We start from the raw sequence: 15251 nt of genomic DNA, 5'->3' as shown, positions 1-15251 counted from the left end.
ACATTATTACCAAGATACCTTTGCCATCCATCCTCCCATATGAATGACACAAAGTGTGATGGGCTGGCACACAGATCAGGTCCAGTGGAACTCGTGGATACAGTTATGAAAACAGAAAGCACAGGGGCATCTGGCTATTTATTACTCAGGTCGTTCCAGTGCAGGTTTGTCATCTGCTCTGAAAGCATTTAAGGTGTTTGACAGGATGCAGAATGTAACAAAAGCAAGTCAGGAATTTTCTAGTCTGCAAAATTTTATTAAGCAACAGCTGGACAACTCTTACAACTCCAAATCATCAAGGAAAAAATAGGGCAATCAGTCCATCTCTCAACCATGTAGACAGTAAAGAATTTGGACAAACCACATTTTTATAGGGAAACCAACAATGCTTTCTAGGCACCTCCTGCAAAATCTAGTACACAAGATACATAAAAGGAGAGGCAGACCAAAGTATGGTTTAAGTACAATGGAAACCAGGTATGCCATGAGGAGGAGAAAAAAAAAAAAAAAAAAGAAAACATGAGATTCCCAAAAATATGTTTAAAAAATTGTATAGGCATGTAAAAGTACACGAATTGTGTACCAAATTTTCAAAAGCCTTAAGAAAAACATGCTGGGCTTGCTAGCTTAAGGACACATGCACCCGCATGACTATGTATGCTTATTAAATTAAAAAAAAAAAATGGAAAAAAAAATAATCCAAAATGATGTTCAAAGTTGTAGTACCAAAATAATGCATTTATAAACAAATGCAACTCCGCTACTTTTTTTCAGGAAACACTACAGTGCCTTTTCAGTCAGGTGCATCTCCATGCTGTGCCACAACACCACATATTTTATCTACAACAAACAACGAGATCTTGAACAGACAAACCCTTTTCCAGCACACAAAAAGAAAATGACAAAATGAGTGAGGAAACAGTGAAGTGAAGGGAGACCAAAGGCAAAACATGTATTGAGCAAATAAAATAAATGAAGGGAGAATTAGGAAAGTTCTGAACAAATAGCTTGAAACAACACAGAAAGAATTACAAACCGAGCGCTATCTCAATGAAATACTTGAAACTCGGGTGTCTGCACACTGGTAGAAAACGTTTCTCTTTTAATATTAATCCATGTTACCAGAAACAACCATCTATTTGGACAGTAAGAAAAATATTCCACAAATAAACAACATTTGTCAGTCTTCAGAATCACTGAATTAGACAACGTTTTAAAATTTGTAGTTATGTAAATGGGAAGGTGAAGATTAGGAGTAAACTGGCAGGCTTTAACATCATACCATCTAATTTTTTCATTGAGCACTTTGGACAGGTAAGTATTTAGTTTTTTTTTTGTTTTTTTTTATTTAACTCTTCAGAAAATCATGTTGCAGTCAGCTAGCTCCGGGTCAGCAAACCTTTGCATTTGCATAGAGCTTCATAACAATCAGTTTGCCTGGAAGCACAAATCTGTCATTATTGATCCATATGAAAAATCAAAAGTTAAAGGGTGAAGTTTTAAATTTTCATAGCAAGAATTGCTGCGCTGAATCCTATTTCATTCCCTTATTTGGTTAATTGCTCTTGTCTTAAAAATCTAACCTCCTAAAGGTAGCAACAAGCCAACTGCCCAATGAAATGTTCTCCTAATACATCTTTAGAGGTACCAGGCAACATGCAAAGCTGAGTCTTTTAATCTTAAACTTCTCTGCAGGATTTTTTTAGACGAAAATTAAATAAACATGAAGATAAAATCATTCACGTAGCCCATCATTCACAAGTAGTAATTAATCTTACTCCTTCAAGAATGATGCAATTGAATTCCAAACATTCAGGAAGGAGCTGTGGTGCCTACCTGCACACTACTCCCGAGGGCAGGAGGGCTCCAGACTGGGATGTGCTGAGGGAAGATTGTGCTTGCTTTGAAGGCGAAGGGACTTAAAAATGAAAAAAATCCTCTACCAGAATTGTTCCATTTCTGTCAGCAGTGTGATATTATTTGCTCTCCTTTACTGGGAAAACCAGTACACCAACCTCTAAATAACAAAACCAGCTTAATCTCCTGTGAGGGAGTCCTAGAAATGAGAATATAGGGCAAATTTCTGAAAGACTACTGTGGCTGCAATTTTACTTCTAGAGTTCATTGGGGAGGCTTATACAGAACTGTAAACATAGCTGTTGGTTAACAACAGCTTGATAATTTTCTTAAGTGGGTATATGGGTCAAGTAAGTCCTTCTTACCATATAATCAGACAGTGACAGTAAAGTACATTTGGGGTCAGGTTCCACTGTTATGTGTCTTGGTGTAACCACGCAGTGAAGCTGGCCCTTTGTTAGCACGCCAAGCAAATGGCTCATCTGTTACTCACCTCCAACTCAGATTTGCTAGTCTGGAGTGGCTTGGGCTCTGCAGAAGTGTGTGATTTCCAAACTGTTGCTCTGGCATACACATTCTCAAAAGCTAATAAAAACTTCTCTGTCTTCTCTCCTTTCTCTCTTAATCAAGTCAGTTTTAGCACATATTGCTCCCTTCACACAAGGATTTAAACTGTTGCTGACAGGCAACAGGGCACCAAGATAACATAGGATTACACATATCAGGCTGCAAAAAAAAAACAACAACAAACCACAAACGCACAGAAGTTGTCTGAGGCAACAACCAGGTAAACTCCCAGATTTGTCTGGAATTTCTGAGAGGACACTAAAAAAACACAGCACGGAAAGCCTGGGCCTGTGGAAAGCCAAGGCTCAAGGCTTCAGCAGGCATCTTTGTCTGACACTTGTGCACCTTCTTGCATCTTCATAAAAACGATGGAACAAAACTGGAGAGAGAAATGTGGAACTACTTTTCTGTGGCTGCATCACGGAAGGCTTACCAGCTGGATGAGCCTTTGTGCAGATTTGCTGTCAGACAGGCGATATTCAGGCAGTTCGTGGCACCTGTTACTGCTGCCCCTGGAACTCAGTGCAGAACTATTAACGTGCCAGTTCCTTTCCTGACTCTTTCACCCCTCTCCCTCCCATACTTTCTCAGAGCATTGTAATAACATGATATTCCCACTGTTTCAAGATTGAATTGGTCACTCCATGTGTGGCGCACTTCATGCAAGACTTTACATACCAATCTTCATACTCTGTTAGGAGCTTTATTTTGAGGATTTTAATTTTTTTTTTAATGAATCAGGGTTTCCATTGCATCCCTTGCAGCTCCAGTGGAGCAGACTCGACTCCAAATGGCCACCAGCTGACACAGAGGAGCTTTCTCTGCCTAAAGCTAAACCTTGCGGCAGCTGTATGCTGCTCTTGGAGCTGAACTGGAAGGAAGGGTGGAGGAACACCTGCACCCCAAAGAGGCCAAGCTGCTGCAGGCAGCGTCAGGGCTCTGCTCAGTCAGCTCTGTGCAGCGCTAGCTTGGCTATCAGCAGCACTGTGGCTGTGCTGGAATCAGCTGAGCCCAGCTGAAGGAGTGCGTTAGTCTGAGCAGAGGGAAACACGTACTGCTGTACTCTTTCTCGTGCCTCAGCCAGCTTATACCAAGCGAGTTTGTGTGAACAGCAATAAAGTATGCCAGAGCTAAACCCTACTAAGCTATGTAATGAACTCCTTACAACCTGAGCCTGTATTATACCCTCTTTTATCACATAAGCCACCATATTTTATATCTCAAGAAAAAAAATAAACATTGTACTAAAGAAGAAAAGCTTTATATTTTTAAAAGCACTCCCAACTGAAATATATAGTTGGAAACAGAGGAGAATACACAATGCAGAAGGACAGATTTCTGCAGGTCCCAAAGAAGTTGTCTGTACTCTTCATAGTCTACACAGTCCTCCAAAGCAAACTCACTGCTTTCAGCTGCCAAAAAAATATTTTTGCCTGCATGAATTACGAGATTTTGCATAATATCTCACAACACCAGGTCTTCCTATCTGCATTTTCAACTTCTTGCAGCAAAACATACTGCTAACAAACAATTACTTACAAAGATGCTCTTTAAATATAAATAAGAAAGTGTGTATAACTCACCGATACATAGTAATAAAATAATCCCTAAATCACTTATTACATTACACAAGATAAATAATTTGTCTTTTGGACGTTAACAGGAAATCTGCATTAAATTATTTTTAAAAATCCCTCAAAAAAAAAAAGGCAAAATAAAACAAACAACAACAATAACATAAAAACCATAAAACCCTAGGACTGTCACAATTATTGCACAACCAAAAAAAAAAAGCTTTGGAAAAACATATTCAACCACTGGAAATTACTGTGTGTATAAAAGAACTACATATTTCTGAACACCTTGCTACATTCCTAGAAGAACTTAGTTATCTACAGAAAACCTGGATTTTACTAACTAAATATAAAATGTAAAATCTGTCTATTGGCTGAATGCAATAGCAATCTCCAGGATTTAAGTGATTATTTTGTGGGGAGCTTTTAAATTTGTTTCTTATATTGCATCTCAATGAAAAAATAAAAGAACTGTTGCTTTCACTTGTTCTTTGTATAATTTAGGATCCAGTTCCACTCTCAGAATTTACATAATTTCCAGTCATTTTTTTACAGTTCTACATATTTGAGGACAGTTTATATTTATTATAGTTTTATATCTCTAATACTGGGTATTCCCTACACTATTAAAATCCTCAATTAAAGGGACTCTCAAAGTATTTGCAAAAAGAAAAAAGATTATCTTATTCTATAATACCTTTTGACAAGTAAACAGGAATATTGGAAATTGCATTTATTTTCCCAATTTATGATAATTACTCTTTGTGCTTAGTTGGAGCAAAAACAATGTCTCTTTCTATGCCAAGGATCTTTGTAAGTGCTACCAGAATGATACAATCCCAACCTTGGCCAATGAAACCACATTACTAATGCTGTCACTTGATATATCTGGTTTCAGTTTCTGGCTCCACATTAGCATAAATCTGCTGATAATTGGAAAAAATGATTATGAACCAAATAAAGAGGAATATTATTCCCTGGGAGGTTAAAGAAACTGCACACAGAAGTCCTTCTATTTAAATTAGGTTTTGTTCAGAAAAAAAAAAAAAAAAAAAAAAAAAGAAAAATAGAAAAGAAAAACTAGAAAAACATTCATGTTCTTTGCATGTGATAAAAATGTTGGCTTAAAACTACAGGCAATGTTCCTCTCAGCATGCCATGATATGTTTCGTGTCTTATGGCATGCAGCACACGCCTGTTACATTCTAATTAGGGTCTGACTGGTTAGCACAGACCTATGGGCAGGAAAGGACACTCATCAGCCAACTTTCCTTCTCGTGTACTGCAATCAATGGACCCGAGAATTCAGCCAACTGTTTGCACAGCGTGTAACTCAGCATAAACAAGGGGCTTAACAGTGCTTCCTCCACGAAAACCAAAGAGAACAATTTCCACGGATTTAAAAGGGAACGGGACCAAATCCATTTCGGTTCCTCTGTCCCACACACATTACGCATATAGGAAGGCAAACTGCCGAGTAAGTCATGCATCTGAGAAGGAATACAAATGGGCCCAGACAACGAAGAGAAATTCAACAAAATTAATTAATTAAAGCAAACGGCAGTCTCTTAGATGCCAAGGGGAGTGTTGTGCCTGACGTGCAAGCAGAAGCTGCTGAGCTTTGGCATAATACAGGCATGGAGCCATCTATTCCCCTCTCCTTCTTTCCTACCTCTACTTCCTCTCTCCAAGGAAACCACCTTGCAGAGGGTTCTTCCTGGACTCACCCGGCAGGACATTACCTGTGGATGATCTGCCTCGTTGTCTGTCTTGGCAGCAACCTGAAAATCCTCTCTGACTGGTATCATTCCCTCTGTGCTGCACAGCTCTGGAAGCAGAGCAGAAGTTACTAGCTCACTGCATCTTGATAACTTCTGCTACGGCAGGGTCTTCTCTTCAGTGATATGTTTGTCTAGAAGGAATCAAGTGCAACACAGATCTGTCCTACGGCCAGAATTTTAAAAAAAAGCAATGAGAGAATCACATCTATTCGTCTTAAGTTATACAGGTTTTCAAGTAAGAAGTTAAACGGGATGAAAGACAAAGACAAAGCAGCCATCAACACCTCAGCCAACCTATCTTCCTCTGTGTGCCTTTCATGTCAAAAGAGTAATTTCTGAAGGAAATCTGCAGTCAAAACAATTACATGAATGATTATGTTTTTGTGTATTACTGGGGAAACTGCTTCTGTATCAGAACATATTCCATAGCAAAATGCAGGCAAGGAGGAAAGAGAGAAAGCAAATAAACATGTACACAAAAAATGGACGACACAGAAACTCTTCTGTGCAAGCAACCCTTCTGAAATGCTCAGCAGGTCTGCATGTCCACCAGAAAAAAACTGCAGCCAAAAAGAGCTGTGCTACTGTTAATAAGCCTTCACCTGTAACACTCCATTTAAACTTTGGCTTGCCACTCTTATCTGGAGCATTATATTCTCAAACTACAGTCACAAGGACTACTCAAGTAGGAAGGTGATAAAAAGGATGACTCTGTCCAGTTTTTCCTTCCACTTTTAACTCATTTGTTCTCCTGCAAGACATGATGTTGTTTCCTGTAATGAAATTGCTTTCCTGATCAAATTACTTCCTTTAATGACTTGCTATACTTCTGTCTCCTTCCTAATTTTAGCACAGGTACAATGTTGTGGAACTCAATTCGTATTGATCACTAGGAAGATGAATACACTGGGCCTTCTCATTCACTTGAACAGCTTTGTTTATAAAGTGTAAACACATTTAAATGAGGAGCATGTATAGGAGTGGCCTGGGGGGTACATCTGGCCACACTGTACCTCTCCCAGCTGCAGGCCAAATCGAAGAATACTGCTGATCAATATGAGCAAAGAAGCTCATAATTATTTCTTCCCCTCTTTTCTGTCACCCAATGAAAGATGTTTATCCCCAATAACAGCACACAAAACAAGCAGACATCAATTTCTTTGATACACCGGGTTTTAAAACCACCCATTGGTAACAGTTTTGTTTCTCTTCTGAATAACACATCATTATTTATAAATTAAATATTGACCTACATAAGCCTCCTTGGAACTTGTGGTGCTCAGTTATTATCAGAGAAGAAACACGTGTCTTCAAGTATTATAGCTTCTTTTTTTTCTTTTTTTTTTTTTTTGCTGCTATCTTTGATGTAGTTGTAGTAGTACAAACTGGACCAGAAAAAAAGTTATGTTCCCTGTTTTAAAAAGAACAGCATGATATAAGGCAGTCTATCAAAAAGAGCAGTCTTTTTTAATCCCCCTATGAGCTTACATCAGCTATTGTAGCAAACACGGCAGAACCACCACAACAAGCCAAAAGCCACACTTCTCCACATAACACTGAATGGCTCTCAACCCTTTGCTCTTTCTGAAACCCAGCACGATGCTTTAAAAAAAACAGAAAACACTTGAAAACAAACAAACAAACAAACAAAACAGAAAAAAGCCCCCCACCCTCCACCCCGTGACAGATTAGAGTTAATGCCCTTATGTTGGGCACCACGAGACTTTTCCAGTTTTACGGCCTTCTTCGCTCCCAGGCACCTCTGTGCACCTAAAGCGGGCTGCTCTGACATTTTCCGGTTTGGACTTTATGAGAAGGTTTTGTCAACATTTTCCTCTCTCTCGTCTCTGCTTGTTCATTTGAGGCGTTGAGTCACATTAGCCAGAGCAACAGCAAAGGCTTGCACTGCAGAAAATGGGTACTGAAAGTCCAAAATATAAGCATTGCCATCAATCCTTCCAAACTGCATCACCTGGGGAGCAGGGGAAGAGGAGGAGGGAAGGAAAAAGAGAACAAGGTCAAAAAAAAAAGTGAATCACAGCAAAGAAAACAGAGAAGAATCAAATATTTTTGCTCTTTTGTAAGAACACTTCTGTTAATCATCCTCAACTAATATGAGTGGGGCTATTCACAGAAGGGGGTATGAAGCCCAAGAAGAATAACATTGGACCACATAGAGTACTTGACTAGTATTTGACTATAAATAGAGCTTTTGAACGTGCTGGACTCTATAAAGCACAGATGTAAGCAGATTGTTACCAATGACTTCAAGAGATGTAGGTCACACCAACATCTTTCTTCCAGCAAGAAAATGATTTTCTCTCTCTTGGAGAGATCCTGACATCACCACATGAGGAAAACAGATTTTGTTTTCAAGGAAGGGGAATAACCAACCTCCTGACCATAGCACTTTGCACCCAATAAGCTGTATTTCCTCTTTTGCATAAATTTCCCTAGCACTTAATTACACTGAGAATGAATTAGCAAAGGGGCAGTGGGAGCTGCTTGAAATGTAAAGCGAGGCGACTCAGGTTGTTCTGCTGCAAGCAATATCTGAAGTTTGGCCTACTATTGCTGCTTTCTCATTGGCCTAATGAGAAGCTCAGATCATAGTTTTCCTGCAGTGAAGTTCCTTGAGCTAGAATGGAGGCTGTCTGCAAGTGGAGGCTTTGTCCCATCACCAGCAATGCCTATGGCCAGCATATTTTTTATGGGCATTTATCCATGGTCGCTGCCTTTTCAATGAGTTGTTACAGATGGATGAAACCAAGAGACTACCACTGGTCATTACATCGGATATTTACTACTCTGAACTCCCAAGTTAAATCAGAGGGAGCTGAGAGCTTTGACGTTTTTAATAAACCGAAAGAGATATTCAGAGATGGTACAACTGAACCAGGAATTAAATCTGTATCTCCCAAGATTTAGTTTGGTGTCCTGCTTATTTGTATCAATTAATGGCCTATTTCTGATGTGATAACACCCCATTCAGGCCAAGGTAAGAGAGACGAAAACTAAATACTTTGATTTTCTGAACTTTCCACAAACTCCTCTACCCACAGACCACACATAGCAGGCCACAAGCCGCTCTTGCTAGGCTCAGAGCTCCCACTTGTTCCTTTAGGATTAAGAACCAGCCCCACAGGCCTGGTAACTCATGAGAGGAAATTTTGAACAAGGGAACCTAATTGTATGTCTGTCTATCTTAGCTATCTGTTGAATGGAGCTTACTTGTGTAATTATCACAAGAACTGAGCAGTGATCATTACACTAACTATTATTCTCAATATCTGACTTCAAATGCAACTACAGCTGGGGAAATGTGTTGCATTTTCCCCTTGCACTTTGTTACAAAAAACACTTACCTTCAGAAGTAAAAGCTAGTCAGATTAAAGGAGGCCTTTGCTCCTATGTCTGACTGGAGTAATTCAAAACATACTTGGTAAATTTACTTTACAGCTGAACTTCGCCCTTAGTTCTGGACCTAGACGCCTGATTGCTGGCTTTTATGGATTACTTTCTGTGCATAGCAAAGTTTTTTTCAAAGAGCAGCTAACACGAGCTGAAAGCATTCTTGCCCAGCTTTCCCCCCTTCCCACCCACCCGCGGTGCCTGCTGCTGCCCTCCTACCTGTCGTCCTTCCAGCTCAATCTGGAAGTTTTTTGCAGACTCCTGGGTCACCCGCCCTCCGAAGTCCAGCTGGTAGACTTGCGTTGCCTCGTTCCACAGCGGCTGCTTGTTGGCCATCACATACACAAAGCCCTGGCTCCCCAGCCGCCCGTCCTCCTTCTCGCTGGCCTTACGGCACTTAAATTCATCCAGCTCACTGGCTGTCCTCAAATTCCTTTTGGTTTTCCAACCCTTTTTGCTGCCCTGACTCTGGTTCATCAGTTCGTCCCCGCTGATAAAAAGCTCTGGCTCGCTCTCTGAACTATCCTGAAATTCATTTGTCTTGTTCAGCTTCTTGGACTTCAGCTGGTCTTTCTGGCTCTTGACTTTCTTCTTCTCTCTCCCCAGCCTCGGGCTGGATATTAGCGAATTGAAGTCAGTCAGTGTCCTCGCCTCCTTTTTGACCTTGCCCTCGGTGATAGCCTGCACGTTCCCTTCCTCAGCGCGACTATCGAGTCGCTTCCGGCTCTTCTTGCCGAATTTGTCTGTCCTTTGGGGAACAGGGCTTTCGGTCAAGGAGAGCACCTCCTGGAAGGTGTCCGCCGTCTCCACCATTACCTCTGTGCCCACGTGGCCCTGAAGCTCCGCTGGCGGGGGAGACATGACCGGCTTCTCCACCACCAGGAGCGGCTTGGGGGGCAGAGTGCCCTGGGGGTTCTGCACGGGTGGGCATGCGCTGTAGGAGCTCCACGGGTGCAAGGCTATCGGTGGCAGCTGTAAACTAGAGCAGGCGCTACTTCCCGGGTACATGGGCGGCAGAGGGCAGTAGGAGAGGTTGGGCGGGTAACCTGGCTGAAGCACGACGGTCGGCTCCTGCTGTGCAAACTGCGTGGGGGCCAGAGCTTCTTTGGGGGAGCAGGGGGGCTGCATTCCCTGAAGGGGGGGGGCACTGTAGCTTCCTGGGTATGGTACTCCAACCCCGTAACTCGTCTGGAAGGTGGCAGTGGGACTGGTCGGAGACTTAGGGGAGACGAACGGCACTCGAGACATATCCAGATGCTGCGCTTGTCCGATGATGAGAGGAGCCGGTTTTAGAGGGTTGGGCACTGAGCTCTGCGATGTCCTTTCCTGAGGAACCCATATCTCTTCACTCATCATAGGGTCCCACTGGTAGGGTGGTGGCCGTTTCACGCTGATGGCAGCCTCCGTCAAGGCCACGGGTACGTGCCGTATTGATTTTTCCACCGGGCAGTGCTGAGAAAGGGCCTCATCCTCCGTGAAGGCGGAGTTGATATAATCCGCCCGGTCACGGGAGCTGTCAGGCGGGCTCAGCAGGCTGTAGGAGGACTGGGAGGCCAGGGGCGAAGTGCTGACGGAGTGAGCGAGGACAGAGCTGTGCTGGGAGCCACTCCCCGCGCCCAGATCAGGTCTCATGCCACCCATACTGGAAGTGCTGTTGCTAGCGTTGGCGTTAGCCATGCTGCCCATACCAGCAGCGCTGGCGGTGCTGCCGCCGCTGCTGCACTGGCTGCAGGTGTACAGGGCGGTGGGTACTCTCTGCTGGTACTGCGCCGTCACCACGCTGCTCTTGGCTTTGGGGGGAAGCTGCAAGGTGGCTCTCTGGCCGTCCACCAGCTGGGCCATTTTCAGCGCCGCCTCCCTGCTGTTCCTCCGCAGCGTGGCGTGAATGATAGTGCTGTCCAGCCTCTGCGCCATGCTCCTGCCCTGCGACAGCTGGCTGGCGATGTCGGGGTACGGCGGCGGGTCCCCGCTGGGGATGGAGTAACGAGGGACCGTCAGCCGGTTGAGGGTGGCGCTGGTGCAGGGCTGCTGCATCTTCTTCTCGGCGGCGGTGATGCGCAGGGTGGCGGAGCTGCCGGGCCCCGGCAGGGTGTAGGTGCCCTGGGCGCAGAGCATCCGTGTGCGAGGCCGGCACACCTCCTCCACGTTCCCGCTGCTGTCGAACGTCGTTATCCGCTCGTAGCCCAGCGGCGGCTGGTAGTGCCCAGCCGGGTAGAGGGAGAACTCCCCCTTTTTCAGGCAGAGGTCGAGGGGCGGCGGCGGGGGGCCGGGCGGTGGTGGCGGGGGCCCGGCGGGAGGGACGGTGCCGGGGTAGGGTGGCGGGGGGTTCATCTTGTTCAGCTGCAGCTCCTGGGCGGCCCCGAAGACGACGGCGTCGCCTTCCACCAGCTGTGGCCCCGGCCGCGGGGCCTTGGCCTTGGGAGGGGGCTCGTGATCGCGGTCACCGTGGTCCCGGAGGTCGGCGAGGGCCATGGCGGGGGGCGGTGGGGCGATGGTGGGGGGCGCGGGGATGGTGCGGCCCAGCTCCCCGCCGGCCGCCGCCGCCACCGCTGCCATCGCCCCGGGGCCAGGGCCGGGGCCAGGGAAGCGCCCCGGGGGCCCCGGGAAGGGTCCCGTCCCCTCGCCCCCCGCCTCGGCCGGAGGGTTGGCCAGCACGTCCAGCTGCACGTTCTGGTTAGCCAGCAGCGACTGCACCAGGCCGATGCTCTGTGTGGGCGACATGGCCTGGGCCGAGCTGTGGATGGGCGCGATGGGGATGTTGACGGTGCAGGGCGGGCTGCTGGCGGGGGCTCCGGGTGCCCCGGGCACTGCAACGAAGACACATCCAGTCAACTGACGGGCTCCTTGCATGTGGAGAGGCTGCTCACATCCCGCTCATCCCTGCCAGCCTTTGCTGAGCACAGCACTTAGGCAAGCACAAGGACAGCAGGCACCAAACCTGGGAACGTTCCAGAAATGCCTCACGCGCCGTTTGGTTTTCTCCAGCACTTTGTGGAAGGCATGTGGGAGGCTAAAAAATGCAGCACTCAAAAATTTCACGGCAGTGTTTACACAAAATTCAGCAACTGAGGAGAATTGTTTTTAAAGCTAGTGAGAAGAAAACCATGGCATGTCTCTTGCACCTTGTCGTTCTGCTTTACCTTTGACTGCTTGAACAGCCTGCTTATCTGTTGTACTTGCTTAAGCGCTCTGCTGTTTGGATGGGCTGCTATCAGCTTCTGAAATCAGACATTAGCTGGAGCAATTAAGCGAGCCTATCTTCACTGACTATCTTCACTATCTTCACTGACTCTCATTGCACAAGAGCTGTTGATCAGCTTTAAGTTAACTTCTAGCAGTGGTGTTTCAGAGCCTTCCTTCAGCCTGCACTGATCCCCATGGACTTTCCCAGAGCAATGAGTGTACCTGATGGGTCCACCCTACCACTCACTCATCATCCAGTTGTAACTACCATAATCAAAGGAATAAAAGGTTTTCTGAATCACGACTCACATTACTTTTCAGGCAAGTTTTTTGATAGTAAATACACTAACACACTATAGAAAAGAACATCCACTCACAGCCCCCCCCGGCTGCTGCCCTTTTTTCTTTGGCCTTCATACTAGGATCACCCAAGGTGCCTCCCTGACTTTCTCTAGTGCTGATGCTACGTGACGGTGGGGCACAAAGCAGTCCCCACCTGCCCAGGCTGACACTCTCTAGTGCCAGTCATGCTAGAGACCAAGCTTTAAGCAGAGGATACACTGATGCTCCTCAAGCCTACTCTCTGATCTGATGGCAATTAGCAGCTTTGACTTAGGTGTTTGATGAATACTGTCTTTAAAAAAAAAGTGAAGGAAAATAAGAAAGTGGAAAACTTGCACTAAAAGCACTGTATAAATTGTTAGTAAAATGTTCCCAAATTCAATGAGCTTAGGCAAACTGGAGAATACAGACACCAGCTGGTGAAAGGGAAGTATTATTATCCCTTGAGTACAGTGAATGACAAAGCAACACAATAAAAGAAGGAAAATGAAACAGAGGGAGGAATATGATGGAATGAAATACAGACAAAACACATAGAAGTTATTGAAAGCAAGTTCTTGTGGAAAAGATGTGAGGAAATAGAGGGAATCCAGAAAGATTCAAGAAGTAATTATTATAGTCAGGGCACTTTCAGCTTCAATATTTGGTTTGGCTGCAATCATAAATGTGAAAAGAAGCAGACGACTATATGAAAAGTTTCCCATACATGGTGGTGAACAAGTGAGAGTGAGGCAAGAAGCAGTTCTGACAATTTTAAGCACAAAGCATGGACTTTGCTCCCACAGTTTGCAATTCCTTCTGCAAAAAGGGGTGAGACTGATTCCAATAGGAGCTACCACTGAAAAGCTGGAGAGCAACAGGGAAATGAGAAAGTTGGAAGCAAGTACAGGTGCAGGAGTCAAAATAAGAACTAATATAATAATGAGTGAGAAGACAAAGTTATATATAAACAAAAAAGAACCTAAGAATGTTGCAGAGTCCTTATTAGTTTTCATGTATTTAAAAAAAAAAAAAAAAAAAAAAGGAAAATTATAAGTGAGTTGTATCCATGATCACATGTGTCTGGAAATTCTGTGAAGACTTCTGATCTGCAAGATGCAATCAGGCAAGGTATCCATTAGGCAGAACTCCTCCAGCCACTGCCCAGTTCCTCATTAATTTCTAATTAAAAGTCTAGTCACCTACCCATACTCTATAATTACATTTTCAATAGCATTAGGTTCTTATCAACATCAGTCACCCCAGCCAAAGATAGTAGGTGTACAGATGTTGGTGGCTATGCTGGCTAGCTTTTACGGTAGCTCTGCTTATTCCTTTAGAAGAAGGCTGACAGCTAAACTTCACGGACCCTGAGGCAGTGTGATTCTGTGCCTGGCTGGCAGGCCATGCACTCATCCCAATGCCTGCAGGTTAGCAATTTATCCTCCAGAGCATGAATTTTAATTGTTAGCTTGGCTTGAGCAATCCCAAACGTCGCTGTCATAGGAATTAAGTGCCTATCCAAATAACACCTCATTTGTGATGGTGTTGCATAATATCCCAATGTGTTTAAATCCAATGTTTTCTCATTTCTCCAATGGTTTTTAATTGATTTGTTTGCATAATTTGCAAGTTAAATCAATTCGCTGTCCGTTTGCCTTGCCAAGTCTTTACTGACTACATTAAAAAGTACCTGTCCCAAGAGTACTTCACTAATAAATTCCACTGCCCAAGAGCAGCTTTCTACTATTACTTTTCTTGTTGTGGTTTACTTGTTTTAAATCTGTTATGTAATCATCATCTACACTGCAATATATTTTCCTGTTAGTATAAGGTACTTTCTTTCGTTATATACGTGCTTTAAGAAAGGATATCTCCAAAAGGTTTTAAAATTTAAGTAGTCAAGTCAGAAATGAATGTTCAGAAGAAACTTCAAAGAAAAAAGTGGCCAGAAGAGAAAGATTCTTATAGAGGACTGGGTAATGTGACTCTTTTATTACCTTTCTCAAAGAGCTCGAACAAAACTCTATCAATTTTCCCCATATTTCTGTGGTGTTTACAAACTTTTGATTCACAATACTGTTTCGGCTCTTTTAATAACATAAAAAGAAATGATATTGCAGATCCAATTTTCATGAAGGGACAAAAAAAACTTTTTTTTTTTTTTCTTATTCAATTTTTCTATTATGTTCTGTATGCTTGAATCAGGTTTCATACTAGAAAATGTTATTACTTTTTTTTCAGATTTTTCTGAAGAAACTATTTCTTTCTTCAAATCCTACAGGTTCATATCAGGTAGACATAAATTAAACAAGCCAAGCCTCAAATCATGAGGGAATGGGCTTCCTTTTAAGCACGTGAATATTTCTTTAAAAATTCAGAGAAATACTCTGATGCCTGGATTAGTCACAAGCTGGAATGCTTTCAGCAGTCAAAATGATGGTCCAAAATAATGTGAGAATTTCTATTTACTTCATTAGCTTCTATCTCAAGCTTGTAAGTCCTTTGCAGTGCTCACACATCTTCCCCCTTAAAGAATGCTGGCTGTCCATGAAGG

At 43.7% G+C, this 15251-nt stretch overlaps 1 protein-coding gene across 6 annotated transcripts in view; it reads right to left on the bottom strand.

The window, feature by feature from the left end:
• Positions 1–235: 235 nt before the first annotated feature.
• The window catches only part of TULP4 (TUB like protein 4), a 154233-nt gene continuing 139217 nt past the window's right edge, over positions 236–15251 (bottom strand). For 5 of the 6 annotated variants that reach the window (XM_084515782.1, XM_084515786.1, XM_084515784.1 and 2 more), the window contains 2 exons: positions 9410–11997; positions 236–7751 (listed from right to left, as the gene is read on the bottom strand). In XM_084515782.1, coding sequence (XP_084371908.1) covers positions 7635–7751; positions 9410–11997 — 2705 coding nt within the window. In that variant the 3' untranslated portion in view covers positions 236–7634. The remainder of the gene's footprint in view (positions 7752–9409; positions 11998–15251) is intronic. The other variant, XR_014691952.1, reaches the window with a different exon arrangement.

The sequence above is a fragment of the Aythya ferina genome, assembly GCF_964211825.1.
Source record: "Aythya ferina genome assembly, chromosome: 3".
In the NCBI taxonomy this organism is placed as follows: Eukaryota; Metazoa; Chordata; class Aves; order Anseriformes; family Anatidae; genus Aythya; species Aythya ferina.
This window is presented reverse-complemented; position numbering and strand designations above follow the sequence as displayed.